Below are 19,436 nucleotides of genomic sequence, written 5' to 3'. Positions count from 1 at the left end.
TATTTTGAGCCTGGTGGGCCCATGACACTTCAGGCCATCAGGACAGAGATGCAACATAGAGATGGACTCATGATCGAGGGGTGGACTTAGCAATGGACACTATTACCCAGGTTATTCAAGAGCATGAGCACTGCACACAGCCTCTCCTGCTCTGAAAGACTGTTACAAGAGATGGAGCCTGACATCATGGACCAGATGGACTCAGCAGCGTCATAGGGATTGGTCCATGTACTAAGGAATGATCCCTCTCTCTCCTGCTCTTTGCGTTGATGTATATATATAAGAGTGGTAGTATACTGAAAATGTGGGATGTGAGCATGTCGTGGGTGGTATGGAATAAGGGGTGGATACTGTCCTGGGTTCAGCATTAGCAGTCATTTTTCTCCTTCTTGGTAGCTGGTGCAGTGCCATGTTTTTGACTTTCAGTCTGGGAACAGCGCTGATAACACCAATGTTTTTAGTTGGTGCTCAGTGATGTTTAGTCTGACCAAGGACTTTCTGAGTCTCATGCTCTGCCAGGAAGGAGGGGAAGCCAGGAGGAAGCAGAGACAGGACACCTGACCCAAACTAACCAAAGAGGTATTCCATACCACAGCACGTCATGCCCATGATATAAAATGGGGGGCAGTTACCCGGAAGGGCTAAATCACTGCTGGGGTCAGGCTGGGTATCAGTGGGCAGGGGGTGAGCAGTTGTATTCTCTTCCCTTGTTATTTCCCTTATCATCATTATTATTGGTGGTAGCAGTAGTGGTTTTGTGTTATACCTTAGTTACTGGACCGTTCTTATCTCGACCCGTGGGAGTTACGTTCTTTCATTTCTCTTCCCCATCTCTCTGACAGCGGGGGGGGGGGGAGGAAGAGGGGGGGAGTGAGAGAGAGACTGTGTGGTACTTAATTACTGGATGGGCTTAAAACATGACACAAGGGAAGAGAATTTTAACTGCTCACCACCTGCTGCCCTATACCCAGCCCAACCCGAGCAAGGATCTGGCCATTTTGGGGAACTGCCCCCAGTTTATATACTGGGAATGATGTGCTGTGGTATGGAATACGTCTTTGGCTTGTTTGGGCCAAGTTTACACCCGACTTCCCCTCCTCTCTGGCAGAGCATGAGACTCGGGAAGTCTGGTCAGAGTAAACATTGCTTAGCAACAAGAACATCAGTGTTATCAGCGTTGATCCCAGACTGAAAGTCAAAAACACAGCACTGCACCAGGTACTAAGAAGGAGAAAAATGACTGCTACAGCTGAACCCAGGACAGTATCCACCCCTTATTCCATACCATTCAAATCATGCTCAGATCCCACATTTTTCAGTATACCATCACTCTTCTATCATAGAATCATAGAATCGTTAGGGTTGGAAAGGACCTTAAGATCATCTAGTTCCAACCCCCTGCCGTCATATATATATATGTATTAACACACACACAAAGAGAGAGAGATCATTTCTTACTGCATGGACCGATCCCTATAAAGCTCCTGAGTTCATCCGGTCCGTAATGTCAGGCTCCATCTCTTGTAACTGTCTTTCAGAGCAGGAGAGACTGCAGTGCTGGATTGTTGCCTGCTGATGACACTGTGGAACTTTCTGGTCAGTACTGACGTCGTCAGAATCATCTACATGGTGTACCTTCACCACCAAGTTCTGCACCCAAGCAGCGATATCTTTCCATAGTGCAGCAGCCCAGATGGTTGCAACCTCTGTGTTGCCAGTTGCTCTGCTTCAGTTGCTGCAACCACCCCCACAGGGCATTTACCACCATCCATGAGTCAGTATAAAGTCCTGGCCACTCTTCTTGTTCAGCAATGTCCAAGGCCAGCTGGATGGCTTTCACCTCTGCAAACTGTCTCAATTCACCCTCTCCTTCAGTAGTTTCTGCAACTTGTCATTGGGGACTCCATGCAGCTGCCTTCCATCTCCGATGCTTTCCCACCATATGGCAGGACCCATCAGTAAACAAGGTATATTGCTTTTCACTTTCTGACAGTTCATTATACGGTGATCTTGTTCTTCTTCCTGGTGCCCTTGTCCTGAGCTGTGACATGGAGGATTCTGTTCACATTTGTTTCAATGGTATTTTCAATCTGGAGGACACCACGAAGGGCAGGAGGGATTCCAGTGAGATCAGAAGTTCCCAAACGATTATCCTTTACCTTTGTTCTCTTCAATTCACGCATCCCCTCCTCCAGAGCTGAGTTAGCTTTTCCATCCCACTTTCTCATGTGTTTTCCTTGATCCCACAGGTAAAACCATAGGGTGGCCCGTGGTGTATACCTTCTATGTGTTCTCTCTTAAGCAGTAGAACACCTTTCGTTAATAGCTGAGACACGGATTGGTACACATTGGGAGCTGGATAGATCATTTCTCAATTGTTTGAACTCCTGGGGCATTTTTTCCACAGCTGAAATAATGGAAGGGGTGAGATTGTCTTCGAACTGTCAGAGCTGACGAATCGTTTCATCCAGTGTTGGTGGTACTATGTCATTCCAGGTTATTGCTGCCAGTGAGTGGGCATATGATGATGGTGCACTCCTTGTTAATTTCCACCACATGGGTTGTGTACATTCAACTTCATCTGGATCTATTGATGCATTCCCGGCATCTGGCCTGTGATAGATTGTCTCTACAGTGGCTGATTTTTTCAGAGACTGCATGCCTTTCTCTGTCATGGTCCAGTTGGCCAAACAACTCATAACATCGTCCTTGTATAGAAGCCTTTCTTTCACAGGTGCCAAGAGCTGCCTCCAAAGGCTGAGGTACCATTTCTCTTTCACAATTACTTTGTCAGTTCCCCCTCCCCTATCAAGTGGTCCCAGCTGCTTAGCTTCCCTACCTTCTAGTTCATGACCATTGGCCCCATTGGCCCAGCATTGGAGCAACTAGGTGATGATGTGCTCTCCTGGTTGATGGGTAAAATCTTTCTGCATATTCCGTAGCTCAGTTGAGGTCCAAGGTCAAGAAGTCACCTCTTCTTCTTCCTCTTCCTCTGATTCTCATAATAATAACTCTTTTTCAGTTGCTGTCCTGTGTAGTAAGTGCATTATTAATTCATCTTTCTTCACTGTGCGGCTTCCTCTTTGTGCCTCTTTTGCTTTTCCCCTTGCGTACAGGGGCAACCAATATTGGCACAAATTAGTCCTCTGGTTTAGCTGCAGTGATTATCACTGTGGTTGGAGTCGCTGCAGTATCAGTTGTTGGGATTGGTGCAGGCACTGTGCTTGGGTTTGAGTAGCACCAGAATCTGCACTGTCTGTTGGTGGCAGGGTTTGGATTTCTGCTGTACTTGTCACAGGGATTTGTGTAGTTGCTGTGCTTGGAATTGGATTAGCTGCATACTGTGTTGCATTCGGAGTTTGAGTAGCTGCTATACTTGTCCCTGGGGTTGGTGTAGTTGCTGTATTTGAGTTGTAGAAGCTGTGTTGTCTGTTGCTTTGACATCAGATCCAGAGACATTTTTTTCCCCTTTGATGTTGCTGGATAGTGTTCATCAGGGCTCTGTAAGCATAGGACAAGCCCCAGCATGTTGCCATGATTTGTCCCTCTCTGATTTGACCAGGATAACAAAACACCTCATTAAAGCGTTTTACTATTTTTTCTGTATTTTGTACTTGTTCAGTGGTGAAGTTCCGAAGCACTGGAGGGGCCCACTGGCCTAGATTCTTGCCCTTACTATCCCACACACCCTGCCACTCATGACTGTCCAGCCTCGGGGAAAATCTCTTGGTCCTCCTATATCATTGTCTAACCCTAGAGCAGACCCAAATTCAAACCTTCTTAACTTTCAAGACCAGACAAAATGGTTGTGAAAGCACACACACTCTGTATGCGTGCCAACATGCTGATCCCATCACAATCAGCAGGCAGGTCTCAAGGGTACCCAAAGGCCATTCAAAACCTTCAGAACTCTCAAATGATGCTGTAAATAGTCTTGTGAGGGGGCTGGGAAGGTAAGGGAATGTCTCCTTCACAGGTTGACCACCCGAGGAGGGGAAAAAAGATGTGCATTTTCTAAACACTTCTATTATATACCTCCCAAAGTACAGAGGTGGTGACCACACTGGGAACGCAAGCCAGATCAGTTTCATGATCAGTGAGTCTATTGTATTACAAGTCTTTACCATAAAGTACAATGAAACAAGAAGTTTAGCCCAGGCCCCCCAGCCGATAAACACTGAGACAGCAAATACCAGCTGTAAGTAAGGTATGACATGCTGAAACTCTGAGATCAAGAGCAAAAACTTTGAAAGCCAGTAAATCAGCATTGTGAAGAGTGACTATTAATCCAAAACAATGAATGCTTATCACAAATATGATTAGACACACTCCAGTCAGATCTGTCATTATGTCAACCCTTTGTGCATCACATTGGGTGCCAGAAAGAACTGTTGTGGTTTAAGCCCAGCCGGTAATTCAGAACCATGTGGCTGCTTGCTCACTGCCACCCCCCCCCCCCCTTCCTCCCCCAGCTCCTGGAGGGATGGGGAGGAGAATCAAAAGAATATAACTCCCACAGGTTGTGATAAGAACAGTCCAGTAACTAAGGTATAACACAAACCCACTACTGCTACCACCAATAATAATAATGATAAGGGAAATAACAATGGAAGAGAATACAACTGCTTACCACCCGCCAATCGATACCCAGCCTGACCCGAGCAGCGATCTAGCCCTTCCGGATAACTGCCCCCATTTTATATCGTGGGCATGACGTGCTGTGGTATGGAATACCCCTTTGGTTAGTTTGGGTCAGATTTCCTCCCGTCTTCCCATCTTTCCTGGCAGAGTATGAGACTCACAAAGTCCTTGGTCAGCATAAACATTACTGAGCAAGAACTGAAAACATCGGTGTTATCAACGTTGTTCTCAGACTGAAAGTCAAAAACACAGCACTGCAGCAGCTACTAAGAAGGAGAAAAATGACTGCTACTGCTGAACCCAGGACGCCATTGGTGTGTGTTGTGTCTAAACTGTGTTTAGATTTCTTTATTGTATATATGCATTGAGTAGCTCTGGTTTGGTGTTCTTATGCTTGTTTTGGGCTTTGTTTGTTTTCCCCCTTGAATGAAAGCCTGGGCAAACAGCTTTGGACTGTACCTTTGCCCACCTCTTTCCCTAACCTGAGTCAAAGTTGAACTGATTATATCTGGCATTTTCAAGAAAAAATAACTGGGATATGTGACTAGTATCAGCATTGATGTGTTAGAAAAATAGATTTAAAAGAAAAAATGCACTATGCCTGTGCGCTGCCTACACTTACATCTTTCCTTGCAATCGATAGATATATTCTGCTATGTTAGATAAAAAGTAAATCTGTTTGTTTCTTTCCAAAATTCTTCATCAGCTTCAACAGTGATAAAACCCTCCTTCCTTCACTCTAGGATGGCATCTGAGAATATAACACTTTACTTAGTCCATGCTAAGCTAAAGATGCATTTAAAATAAAGTTTTAACAGGTTCTTCGAAAAAAACAGTGCTGTCTCGGATTGAACTGTAGCATTTTTATTTTCTTTTGTAAATTTCTTGGCTAATGGTTTTATTTGATTTCATAGCATTGCAGCCAGAAAGGAAAATATTAAGCAGATAAATTAGATGGAAGTAATATGAATAACTTATTGTTCTGACTGACATTCTGAGTGTTCCCCCTGTTACTTGTGTCATAAGTTCTTTTTATTGGGTACTAGGAAAGCTTGCATGCTCTTAGTTGTCATAAAGTTCCTCTATTTTAATAGTAATTAAAGGCTTGTATTCAACCCAATTTTTAGCTTTAATTCTTTTATCTTTTAATGCTGCATCTTGACTATGTCTGTTAATAGTTCAAGATGAGTAGAAATACAGGTATTGCAGTTTATAACCAAGCTTATATGCTGTGTCTAGGATTGTTCAGTAATAAAGTTAAGCATCTTAGGGATTTTTAACCATTAAGTGTGTTTGCTTTGTTTTTAACTCCTTGATGTCTCTGGTGCTGATAAATCAATCTTTGTCTTTTCACTTATCTTAGATATTAAATTTAGCTACATTATTAACCATAGACTGGTTGCATTCCCCTGAGCTTAAAAAAAAATTCTATTTTTTTTTTTACTGTTAGTACAATGGAAAGATATTAAGGTATAGTCTTTAAATGTGTAGTCTTGATGAAAATGTATTGTAAGACGCTGTTGTTGTTTTACAGGATGATGAGTGGTATGAACAAGCTACAGATGTCCGATCACAGTTAAAGTTTTTTGAACAGTTGGAGCGTTTAGAAAAGCAAAGGAAAGATGAACAAGAGAGGGAAATCTTGCTGAAGGCTGCCAAGGTATCTGTTTTGCTCTATTTTTTTTAAACTATTTAACACTTCATAATCTTAAAACAGTTATTTAATTTCATGAAATCTGTTTCATAAATAGATTTTTTTTTTAATAACAAAAAGATACTGTTGTTGTGACTTCAAAACTGAAATTCATTAAGTCATACTATCTTATCTGTGATGACTTCAGACCTACCTGACTGGAACGGTCCTGCATTTTCAAGATACAGATCTGAATGTGATGAATTCTTGGTTGTATAGGAGACAATGGTTAACATAGTCAAAATAACTTCCTGAAATAATTTTCACAATTGCCTTTAAAATTTAATAGATGCCAGGGTTTCCATGCCATTTGAAAATCCTAGGCTGCACTTCCAGTATTTAAACACAATTCAGTAAATTCTTATGATGGTTTTTTTTTGAGGCTTTATAGTTACTGAGTTTCTAGACTTCTCTTTTTTTCCTTTAAAATTTTGTTCATTTTTTTTAGTTTAAATAGTGTGTGTCACTCTTGCTGTTCCTCCTCTATATAACTGCATTATTTTATTGATCCATGTCTGTGTTTAATTCCAAAGACTGAAATTTCATACATGTCATAGAACAAACTAAGATAATATTCTTTCAAGAGTATTTCAATGGTCAGGAGTCTTGTATCTTCTTCCTCCTAGCTCCTTGTTCCCCTCCTTCTGGCAGAGCATGAGAGACTGAAAAGTCTTTGATCAGAGTAAGCATTATGTCGCAACAACTAAAACACTGGTGTTTTATCAGCATTGTTTTCAGACTGAAGTTGAAAACACAGCACTCCAACAGCTACTAAGAAGGAGACAAACAGCTGTTACAGCTGAAACCAGGACAGTATCCACCCCTTATTCGATACCATTGAGATCATGCTCATGTCCCAAATTTTTCAATATATCATCCCTTTTTCTCTCTTTATATATTTATACACAGACACACATAGACAGATATCATTCTTTAGTCCATGGATCATCCCTATAAAGTTCGCTGAGTTCATTCAGTCCACGTCATGTTTCACCTGTCCTAACAGTCTTTCAGGACAGCAGAAAAAGAGACAGTGCGTAGTGTTGGACTGTTGCCTGCTGACGGCACCACTGAACTCATCTGGTCACTGCTGAGCTCATCTGGTTTCATTAAAGTTCATTCTTTCTTGGGGTGACAATTGGAAGGAAGTCCGGTTCAGTCGATGGTGACGTGAGGACAGTTCTAGGAGACTCCTGCTGCTGCTCCCGGCTTTTCCCGGGATTATTTTCCTCCCTTTCTTAAAAACTTCTTCCCCTCTATCACCCCACCCGATAATGTCATTAGTGTATTGCAGGTGTTCCGGATCTTGCCTCTGTTCCAGTGCAGTCTGGATTAGTCCATGGCAGATAGTAGGGCTTTGTTTCCACCCCTGGGGCAGTCAATCCCAAGTGTACTGGATGCCCCTCTGCCGCAGAAAATATATGGACTCAGTCAGAGATTAATATGATCAGACAAAAGCCATTTATTACAAAGCCTTAACCCCTTAAAGACTGTTTTTTACATGCAGTTACAGTGATTTGGCATATTATGATTGGATACATGTCTTGAAGACCCTTTACAACTAGCATATAATTGGTTAAGCACAGGTGTGGGAACTTGACCTCGAAAGCTTGCCAACAGTCCACAGTTCTCATTAACTCGGTGAAATCCAACTTGTTCTTGTCTTGATTGTTTAGGCTTCCTCAGGCCTCTCATGGCCTTGCTGTATCTTTCAGGATTTTCAGAGTTTATGTACCAATTATCTATTCCCCTGTGAGAACACTGCCTCCACACCCCTCCAAGTAAAAGTGAAATGTGGCCTGCACTCTGCTGCCAAAGGAATTGAGAAGAATGCATTGGCAATATCATTTGTGGCATTCCACTTGGCTGCCTTTGACTCCAGTTCATACTGAAGTTCTAGCATGTCCAGTACGGCAGCACTCAATGGTGGTGTGACTTCATTCAGGCCACAATAGTCTACTGTTAGTTTCCCCTCTCCGTTAGAGTTTCACACTAGGCATATGGGTCTATTAAAGGGTGAGCGGTTCCTGCTGATCAGTCCTTGGCTCTCCTGTCTGCACATCAGCTGATGGATGGGAATGAGGGAGTCTCGGTTGGCACGGTATTGCCGCCGGTGCGCTGCTGTGGTTGCGATTGATGCTTACTGTTCTTCAAACTTCAGCAACCCCACAACAGAAGGATCCTCTGCAGCTCTGCATCAGTCACAACAGGGTGCATTTGCCACGCCTTCCCAGTTAGGCTGATTTCAGCCTCCAGTACAATTAACTTTTGGGATCCTCCTGTCACTCCAGAAATACAAACGGGTTCCACCCCTTGGTAACTTGATGGCATCAGGGTACACTGTGCACCAGTGTCTACTAGAGCCTTATACTTCTGTGGGACTGATGTGCCAGGCCATGTGGTCCACACAGTCCATTAAACCTGATTGTCCCTCTCCTCCACCTGGCTGGAGGCAGGGCTCCTCTAATAGCAACCATAAGGCTCTCCTTTTACTTCTTTTACAAAGAGATTATCATTCCTTCTCATAGGAATTGGGGTAAAATTACGTCTTTTACTCCATCTGGGAAACTACTCACTGGAGACTGGAGCAGCAACTTTCTTGGTAGGATCATCCTTGACTTGTTCTCTAATTCAGCACCCATTCATCCAGAAGTGAGGTAGGTTTTCCACCCCACTTTCTCATGTCTTTTCTGTGATCCCAAAGATAAAACCATAGGGTGGCCCATGGCGTGTCCTTCCTATATCTTCCTTCTTGGGCAATAGGGTGCCTTCTGGTAATAGCTGAGATGCAGGTCTGTACACATGGGGAGCTGGATAGATCATTTCTCAATTGTTTGTCCTTCTGGGACAGTTTTTCCACCGTTGAAATGATGGAAGGGGTGACATTGTCTTTGAACTCTCGGAGTTGACGAGTCGCTTCATCCACTGTTGGTGGTGCTGCCTCACTCCAGGTGTCATGGTTTAAACCCAGTCAGGTAACTTGTTCACTCACTCCCAGTGAGTGGTGCCGAGCTGACAACAATCGAGGTCCCTGTCCCCCCCCCCCCCCCCCCTGGGGTTCTCCCCCACTCCCGGAGGAACGGGGAGGAGGATCGAAAAAATGCAACTCCCACGGGTTGAGACAAGAACAGTCCAGCAACCAATGTACACAAATCACCACCGTTACTATCAACTATAACAATGATAAGGGAAAATAACAAGGGAAGAGAATACGATACCACCGGCCAAGAAAACGAGTTCCACCCGGAAGCCCGTGTCCTTCCGGGTAACTCCCAGTCACCCCCCACCCCGGCCATGACGTGCTGTGGTATGGAATACCTCCCTGGCTAGCCCGGGTCAGGCGCCCCGTCTCTGCTTCCTCCCGGCTTCCCCTCCTCCCTGGCAGAGCATGAGCCTCACAAAGTCCTTGGTCAGGGTAAACATCACTTAGCAACAACTGAAAACATCGACTTCACCAACACTGTTCTCAGGCTGGAAGTCAAAACACAGCACTGTACCAGCTACCACAAAGGAAAAAACATGACTGCTACTGCTGAACCCAGGACACCACGTCAATGTTGCCAATGAGTTGGCATACGATGATGGCACGCTGCATGTAAATTTCCATGACATGGGTTGTGTACATTGGATTTCATCTGTATCTGTGGGTTCATTCCCGGCATCTGGCCTATGATAGATCATCTCTAGAATGGCTAATTCCCTCAGGTACTGGAGGCCTTGCTCTGTCATGGTCCACTTGCCTGGGCGACATATAACATCATCCTTGTAGGGATACCTTTCCTTCACAGCTGCCAAAAGCCACCTCAAGAGTTTGAGGACTCATTTCTCTTTCGCAATCCCTTTGTCAGTTTCCCCTGCCCTAGAAAGTGATCCCAGCTGCTTGGCTTCCTTACCCTCTAGTTCATGTCTGTCGGCCCCACTGTCCCAGCATCAGAGCATCCAGGTGACGATGTGCTCATTTGGAATGCGGCTGAAATCTTTTGGCATATTCCACATCTCAGTCAAGGTATGGGATAGTGAAGTTACCTCTTGTTCTGCCTCTTCCTCTGTTTGTTGTGCTGTGTCCTCTCGTTATTCCTGTTCAGATGTCACACCTCTAGTTCTGGCATTGAGTCTTCATCTTCCTTCTCTGCACGAGTTGCTTTTTGTGCTTTTTGTTTGCTTTCCCCCTTGCTTGTATGGGCAAGTAATATTTGCACAGATTGGTCCTTTGGTACTGTTGCAGTGCCTGCAACTGGGCTTGGAGTGGCTGCCGTGTCTGTCACTGGGGTTGGAGTGGCTGCAGTGCCTGTTGTTGGAGATGGAGTAGCTGTTGTGGTTGTCACTGGGGCTGGGGTAGGTGCTGTGCTTGTTGCTTGGGATGGAGCAGCTGTGTCATCTGTTGTTTTGCCATCAGATTGAGAGAGATCTTTTTACCCTTGAGGGCACCGGATAGTGTTGAGCAGGGCTCTGTAGGCCAAGCCCCAGAACGCTGTGGTGAGTTGTTCCTCTCTGGTATTGCCAGGTTGACAGCACACCTTGTCTAAGGGGTTTACTAGTTTTTCCAAATTTTGCACTAGTTCAGGGGTGAAGTTCCAAAGCACTGGAGGGGCTCACTGGCCCAGGTGCTTGCCTATACGATCCCATGCACCCTGCCACTCATGACTGTCCAGCCTCAGGGAAGATCTCTTAGTGGTCCTCCTATGTCGTCATCCACCCCCAGACAACCCTGCTTAAGTTACGAGATCAGGTGAGATTGGGCATTCTCAGGGTGGTATGGCCATGGGAGAGCACATGCAGCATATTCAGCAACGTGCTGGCTCCCAGCAAAAGGAGCAGGCTGGTTTCAGGGGCTTTGAAAGGATATTCAAAACCTTTAAAATTCTCAAATGCTTCTGTAAATAGCCTGGTGGGGGAGCAGAGGGTGTGAGGGCATGCACCTTCATAGGTTGACCCTCCGAGGTGGGGGAAAAAGAATTGTAATTGTTAGAAATTCCCATTACATGCCTCCCAAAGTATAGAGGTGATGGCCGTGCTGAGAATGCATGCTAGACCAAGTTTCATGATCAAGGATTCTATTGTGTCACAAGTCATTACCGTAAAGTACAGCGAAATGAGAACCTTACCCTAGGCCCCAAAGCCGATAAACATTAAGGCAGCAAATACTGGCTGCAAGTAAGACCTGACATAAGGAAACTCTGAGATCAAGCGCAACAGCTCTGAGAGCAAATAAATGAACATTGCAACGAGTGACTATTTATCTGAAACAATGAATGCTCATCACAAATATGATTTGACACACTCTGCTCAGATCTGTCGCTATCTCAAGCCTTTGTGCCCCACATTGGGCACCAGAAAGAACTGTCATTGTTTAAGCCTAGCCAGCAACCCATAACCACGCAGTTTCTCGCTCACTCCCCCCCTCTTCCTCCTCCCGCTCCCAGAGGTGTGGGGAGGAGAATTCAAAGAATGTAACTCCCATGGGTTGAGATAAGAACAGTCCAGTAACTAAGGTATAACACCAAACCACTAATGCTACCACCAATAATAATAATGAAAAGGGAAATAACAAAGGGAGAGAATACAACTGCTCATGACCTGCCGACCGATACCCAGCCCGACTCGAACAGCGATCTAGCCCTTCTGGGTAACTGCCCCCACGGTTTATATACTAAGCATGATGTGCTGTGGTATGGAATACCTCTTTGGCTAGTTTAGGTCAGGTGTCCTGTCTCTGCTTCCTCCCGGCTTCCCCTCCTCCCTGGCAGAGCATGAGACTCAGAAAGTCCTTGGTCAGAGTAAACATTACTGAGCAGCAACTAAAAACATTAGCGTTATCAGCGCTGTTCCCAGGCTGAAAGTCAAAAACACAGCACTGCACCAGCTACTAAGAAGAAGGAGAAAAATGACTGCTATAGCTGAACCCAGGACATAAGAACAGTCCAGTAACTAAGGTAGAATACAAAACTGCTACTGCTACCACTAATAATAGTAATGATGATAAGGGAAATAACAAGGGGAGAGAGTATCAAACCAAAAAGGGAAGGGAAAAAAAAAACACAATAAACCCACCTGATGCACAATACAATTGCTTGCCACCTGTCAACCGATACCCAGCCCGACACGAGCAGCTATCTGCCCTTTTTGGGTGACTCCCCCCTGTAAGCGGCGAGGAGAAGCAGACAGGCCAACCCAATATGGGTGATAAGCAACTTCTACTTTATTTGTGACGCAGTTCACACATATATAGGAGTGGTATTCAGCCACTCCTTCTTGGCATAACAGTATTGGTTAGCCCCCACAGCTTCCTCCACATTCTCCTCCCAGGTCCGGTCTCCAGCCACCTGTGGGGGCCACCCCCTGCCTTGCTTGCACAGTCCTCCAGAACTCTATGGTTCTGCTCTTGGAGTCATTCTGCAACAATTCCCCCCTTTTTCTTTGTGCAAGCAAGGCATTATGGGTTATTCTGTTCACCTGTTTTATCACACAACTATAAACAAGTCTAATAGCTACGATGATTAATCTAACAATGATACATAAGTGCAATACTTCAAACAACAGTGTTTGACTCAACCTGTAATGCCCCATGAAGACAACCATCTAGTTATTAGGATATTGCTCATTTACTATTGCTGGGTAAGCTGAGCCAGGGTTCTCAGCTGTGCGTGCATCGAATTAGCATTATCAGAGAGACTCATACAACACATTCCATCAAACTCTTCACATCCATGTCCCTGTTCCAACAACAAAAGGTTCTGCAGTGTTGCATGTCTTACAGAGTCAACATTAAAACAAATCAGGAATTGCCTTCGATGTAGAATTGTCTGCTTAGCAACTCAGCAACCCAGTCTGCTTAGTTGAGCCAAGGCCCCAGCTGAAGCACTTACAGTGATTTGGCATATTATGATTGGATACATGTTTTGAAGACCCTTAGTGACTAACATATAATTGGTTAAACACAGGTGTGAGAACTCAACCTTGAAAGCTTGCCAACAGTCCACAGTTCTCATTAACTTGGTGAATTCCAGCCTCTTATCTTGCTTGCTTAAGCTTCTTCAGGCCTCTCATGGCCTTGCTGTATCTTTCAGGACTATTCAAAGTTTATGTACCAATTATGCATTCTCCTGTGAGAACACTGTCTCCACACCTTCCCCCTTTTGTTTTATCCAGTAACAAGTCACTACTACAGCAAGGCACACACACATTTACATTAGCAGAGTAACTATTACAGGGTGCAGCAGCATGTTGAAGATGCTGATGGCAGTGAAGGACTAGCCAAAGAAATTTCTTACCAGTGGAATTCTCCCCCCTCTTAATTTGTTCCATCACCTGCTTTATAACACTACCATTGTATTAAAATTTTTCTAGCTTTTGCCTTAGCATTTTCTAGCAGCTACTGCAAATTTCCATACTCTAACATCTCTTTTACAAGTGACAAATCTATACAATACAAGGTGCAGTTTCTTATTAGCAACTAGCTAGTAAATACAGGTGGTTTTATACACAAAATCACAACCTCTAATAATAGCTACTTTACAAGCACACATATTCAGGATGTTACTTTTCAGTTGTCCCCAAGTGATGTTTTGCAGTTATTTGTTCTTTCTCTTCCTCTATCTCATTCTGCTTGGGGTAATCACGGTCAGCTCCTGTAGCTGAGGCATCAGGTTTATCCATTTGTCTGTCCAGCTCATGGCAGGGCTTCACAAACTTTGCAGACAGTCACCATGGACCTGTAGGCAGGAGGACACAAATATACCCCCTCCCCCAGGTTATCAGTTCTTGAGAAGTAGACAGGTTAAAGTTAAATGTAACATCATTACTCTCTCTCTCCCCCCCCCCCCCCCTTTTTTTTTTTTTTTTTAGTCCCTGCAAAAGCCATCATTTCTCCCCCTACAGTCCCATGTACAGAACGTGGCAGAAGGACCCTGTGGAGACTAACAGCAAACCAGCTCCGAGAAGCATCATTGCAGTGCGAGGTGGCAGTCTCAACCTTAGCGGGCATCCCCGCAGAGGCTCTGCCTCCCCCACATCGCATGAGGCTTGGGCTTTTATACTGACCAAAATGCACACTCATTCCGACACAGGTGGCCAGCCTGTGCTGGAAGAAGTGGCCAGCAGTATCTACAGAGGTCTCCAAGGGTTGATAGAAACCTGGACATACTTATTTTTACCAACTTCTAATACACGAGTATCACAGAGAAACTGTATGGGCTCCCCCTGTCAATTGCAAGAAAAAATCATAACATATACAGCTTGAGTATAAGAGGATTTTAACCCATACGTGGTCACTGTTTGTCAGGCCTCCTTGACTATTTTGAGATCAAGAGCTTCCCACTCTTTAGCCCCCTGCTGTGTAGTAAACACAGGATATGCAAAGATGCCCATTGCAGAAAATTCCCCAATAATGATCACATATTTGGTTACCCATTGTTACAACTGAGCGTCTCCAGGGCCAGTAAATCTGAGCAGACCGACCCGGGAGACAAAGAGTCAGGGTCTGGAAGCAGACGATACAAATCTGGCTCGGATTCAGGGAATTCGGGGGCTGATCCTGCGCCGAACTCGGGACTCGGGGTCTCCGTTGCTCGCAGCTGTGTCTTTCTTATCAGGTGTATCTCGTTCGGTATGTAGCCATCTGCAGACCTGGCTCCTCCGTGACTGAGTTAAAATTTTTTTTTTCACTCTAGGGCATAGTGGGTTGGAAAGGCTCGCAGTTCCTTTAAATCTCCCGCTCGCGCATGATCCCTATTTTCTACTGCGTGCTTCACAGTGGCGCCGCAATCGATCCGGCGCCGAGGCACCGCCCTCTTTCTTTCGGATTTCTCGACATTTATCATGCATATACCTTCTAATATACTTTCTCTGTCCTTTTCAAAGTCCCTACTTTCGGAACTGGGGTGGTGGGGGAGCAGGGGGTTACACCTCCTCCGCGGCACCTTCTGATGAAGGAGGGGGAGAAAAGGAAGGGGGGGGTGCGGGGTAAACCTTGTGCTCCCGCGAGTTGGGGGAAACGAGTTGTAATCTTCCCCCGGTTTCAACCGACCGGGGACGTCTGTTCCTAGTTTCTCCGTTGCTACCGCGGCAGTTTTCTTTTCTGCCTTGTATCTTTTTATACAGTTCATTACTTCCCTCCGTGGTTTACCGAGTTTCTTTGCCTTTTTATAATCATTAAGCACTGAGTCAAATAGTTCACCACCAAACTTTCGCCACTCACTCTCCTCAAATATTGTATTAGGATCTGCAAAAAAATCTCTTAGCCTTCCCTAGCCACTAGACCTGCTAGCTGCTTTAGAGTCTCAGGTTCAATTCCCCGCTTTTATAAAAAGCACTGTAAAAAGTTCAGGGCTCAGTTCCCCGCTTTTATAAGAAGCACTGTAATAAGTCCAGGGCTACCTCTCGGTCCATTTTCATGGCCAGCCTTTTCCGGATCGTCTTCTTCTGGGTCGTCCTGTAACCTCGGTCTCCGGATCGGCCTCCCGACGCAGCAGCGTCTGGTTCGCCCCAGCGGCGGATTCTTTCGGTTAGCCGAAGCACCCGGGTCCGTCACGCCACCGCAGCAGCATTGCCCGCGCTTCGCGGCCGCTGCCGCCGGCGCCGCTCACTCGCCGTTCCGGGTCCCCGTCGACCGGGGCCCTGTATCCGGGTCCCCGTTAAACCGGGGCCCTGTATTCCGGGTCCCCGTCGGCCGGGGCCCTGTATCCGGGTCCCCGCTAACCGGGGCCCCGTCGGCCGGGGCCCTGTAATCCGGGTCCCCGTCGACCGGGGCCCTGTATCCCGGGTCCCCGCTAGTCGGGGTCCTGTAATCCGGGTCCCCGTCGACCGGGGCCCTGTATCCCGGGTCCCCACTAGTCGGAGCACTGTATCCCGGGTCCCCGCTAGTCGGGGCCCTGTAATCCGGGTCCCCAGCGACCGGGGCCCTGTAATCCGGGTCCCCAGCGACCGGGGCCCTGTAATCCGGGTCCCCAGCGACCAGGGCCCTGTAGTCCGGTCCCTGTTCGGGCGCCACTTGTAAGCGGCGAGGAGAAGCAGACAGGCCAACCCAATATGGGTGATAAGCAACTTCTACTTTATTTGTGACGCAGTTCACACATATATAGGAGTGGTATTCAGCCACTCCTTCTTGGCATAACAGTATTGGTTAGCCCCCACAGCTTCCTCCACATTCTCCTCCCAGGTCCGGTCTCCGGCCACCTGTGGGGGCCACCCCCTGCCTTGCTTGCACAGTCCTCCAGAACTCTATGGTTCTGCTCTTAGAGTCATTCTGCAACACCCCCCAGTTTATATACTGGGCGTGATGTGCTGTGGTATGGAATACCCCTTTGGCTAGTTTGGGTCAAGTGTCCTGTCTCTGCTTCTTCCCGGCTTCCTGTGCCCCTCCTCACTGGCAGAGCATGAGAGACGGTAAAATCTTTGACTGGGATAAGCATTACTTAGCAACAACTAAACCACTGGTGTGTTATCAGCATTGTTCTCAGAATAAAGCTGACACACAGCACTGCACCAGCTACTAAGAAGGAGAAAAACAATTTACAGCTGAACCCAGGACAGTATCTGAATTTCTGTTGCATTTTCATTCTTTATTGGTATTCTGAAGAGTTTATACTCAGCAAGTTAATGCTCAGTGGTAACATTTAGCATCCTGATTTTGTGCCATTGATGCTCAGAAATTGAGATTATTTTTTTTTTAATAAAAATAACCAAAAAACTACCCTTGTTTATCTCAGAAATTTGTTTCTCAATTTGGCTGCTTTAATCTGTTCCTTTTTCACTCTTAATTTATAAATGTTCACATTTTTAAATATTCCACAAGCTTCCACATAATGTATATACTCTTTAAGTGTTTAGATGAAAAGAGATGAGCAATGCTTTTTTTTTTTTTTTCACCCCGTTTCCTTCATTCAATGAATACATCTTGTTGAATCATGTTTTCTTTTCAGTGTATCCTGCTGCTTGTTTGTTATTTTGGTTGTTTTTTTTTTAATGGACACTGAAGAAAATGCAGTAGCTTGTAGTCCTTCCTTCAAAACAGTTTCCCTGACTTCAAAAAGCCTTACACAGGCTGATCTGAGATTGGGTTAGATGACCTCTCCTGTTGTCCCTTCCAACCTGAATGACTTCATGATTTGATAATCTTTGTGGGTTTTTTTTGTTTCTTGTAGTCTTGAATACTATAAACTCCTGTGAAGTCAAAATTTAGGAAATAAATACATGATCAACATGTTTGATTCCTAGAGATGACAGAAAGAGCAAATTAAAGAATTCTACAAGAAAAATATAAAAATGTCCTCTACTTGATTTGAGGAAATTATATTAATGAACTCATAAATCATCTTCATAACCAGAAAGTGTTAGGAGACAGCTTGACGTAACTACATGGCATACTAGAAAAATATCTGAAGGTATTAAATAACCAAAACCAAACTACAAAGCATCCATGGAAGAGCAATGCTAATTGATCGGTATGACTGTTTAGAAAGAGAAGTTGAAGACATCGTGAACCTTTTCGGAGGTGCTTCTGCAATGTTGTGATATAAGTGAAAATGCTGATTTGGAACTGAACTTACATTGATAGCATCTTTTCTTTATGGAGTGTTCAGCTGGCTCTCAGCCATTCTGTTCTGAAGTATTGACAACCTATTGCAGGACTTGCATAGTAGGGCATAGTTTGGCAAAATATGGTCAGGTTACAACTTTTTATTCAAAATAATAGATTTTTCATTATTTCCGTAGAATTTAGGTTGCTGCTCAAATGCAAGACCACCTGTACAATAATATCAGTAACTGTTGAGATCTTTATTCTGAATTTCTACATACTAATTCCTTACTCAGGACTTAGGTTCTTCTGTCTTTTATGAACTTGCCTTGTGGTCTAAGGAGATCGAAGTCTTTGTGGAAACAATGCAGTAATTGTGATGACAGTTATCAAACATACACAGTTAAAATCTGCCCCATCTGCCCTGATAAGTCATGATAAAGATCAGTAACCATTTCATGTCTGTTTGTAGCCTGGTGGTTGATATTTGTGTCTGCAAAGGGGGTAATGATTAAACTGGCTCTGGGGACTGAAATACCCACTATGCAAAGATGTTTTTTCCCTGGTCATGGCACCTTTCTCATCTTGACAGTGTTGTGTGTTTAAACGTTAGAAAACTTTGGATTTTAAAATGAAATTTCTGTTTTGGATTTTTTTTTTTCTATAGATGCTTAAATCTAAAAGTCAGATTTTTTTTTTTCAATTTATAACTGTAAATTCTTAATGTGCCTTTTAGATGAACAGAGTGATCTTTTCTCTTGTACACATTTTGATAAGTTATTTTGCAACATGTTTCTAAAGTTACTCAGGAGAATAATTTTAGGAAAAGTTTCAAAATTGCCTGCTAGTGGTACCTCATCTATTGTCTAGTATGGAAAAGCATAAACAGGTTTAACTTGCACAGTGAAAATTCTGTTTTAATTATTTACACTTTGGAGCCTTGTTAACAGACAAAGTCCAGGTTTTGACAAAGAATAAGACAATGAAGGAAATATTTTGGCCATTGGAGTGGATGGTATTAAATAATCAAACTTAACAAAATCATCAACTGAAAAGATACAGAATAGATTGAAATGAACGGGGAATTGGCATGAGTCTTTGGGAAGCCTTGAAACCAATTTGGTAATTTTGCATTGGAATTCAGCAAGGGGTAAGAAAGCATTGGGTTTGCAGTTTTTTGTTGTTGTTTTGGGTAGTGGATTGGTTTCTTTAAGAGGAGAAAAGGAAATTTGACACTAGTCTTCTGACTGATCTTCGACCATAATTTCAGCTGTTATAGTAGGATGCGATTGCAGAATTTGTAAGCACCCAGATGGGGTTGGTTTTGCTTCAGAAAATGTTTTTGGGAGAGTGAGAGATAAATTTGGATGGGAGATGGCAGAGCATGAGAGACTGAAAAGCATTACTTAGCAACAACTAAACCATTGGTGTGTTATCAGCATTGTTCTCAGACTAAAGCCAAAACCATAGCACTGCACCAGCTACTGGGAAGGAGAGGAAAAAACCCAAACAGTTACAGCTGAAACCAGGGCATAATTACCTTACCCAGAAGGTAAGGTCTTTTTGTTATTTTACCTGCTGTAAATT

General features: G+C 44.4%; 2 protein-coding genes across 3 annotated transcripts in view; both read left to right on the top strand.

Annotated features, from left to right (window-relative positions):
* Nucleotides 1-19,436, top strand: part of LOC133279422 (transcription initiation factor TFIID subunit 4-like) — a 243,767-nt gene that overhangs the window by 96,424 nt on the left and 127,907 nt on the right. Inside the window, exon 12 of the mRNA XM_061473128.1 lies at nucleotides 6,176-6,301. Within this exon, the coding sequence (XP_061329112.1) occupies nucleotides 6,176-6,301 (126 nt within the window). The remainder of the gene's footprint in view (nucleotides 1-6,175; nucleotides 6,302-19,436) is intronic.
* LOC133279421 (granule associated Rac and RHOG effector protein 1-like) overlaps nucleotides 1-19,436 on the top strand; it is a 340,966-nt gene that overhangs the window by 224,161 nt on the left and 97,369 nt on the right. The gene's annotated exons all lie outside the window — the stretch shown is intronic.

The sequence above is a fragment of the Pezoporus flaviventris genome, unplaced genomic scaffold (assembly GCF_033815535.1).
Source record: "Pezoporus flaviventris isolate CSIRO_AGI_PZ_B2104156 unplaced genomic scaffold, CSIRO_AGI_Pfla_v1 ptg000077l, whole genome shotgun sequence".
NCBI lineage: Eukaryota > Metazoa > Chordata > Aves > Psittaciformes > Psittacidae > Pezoporus > Pezoporus flaviventris.
This window is presented reverse-complemented; position numbering and strand designations above follow the sequence as displayed.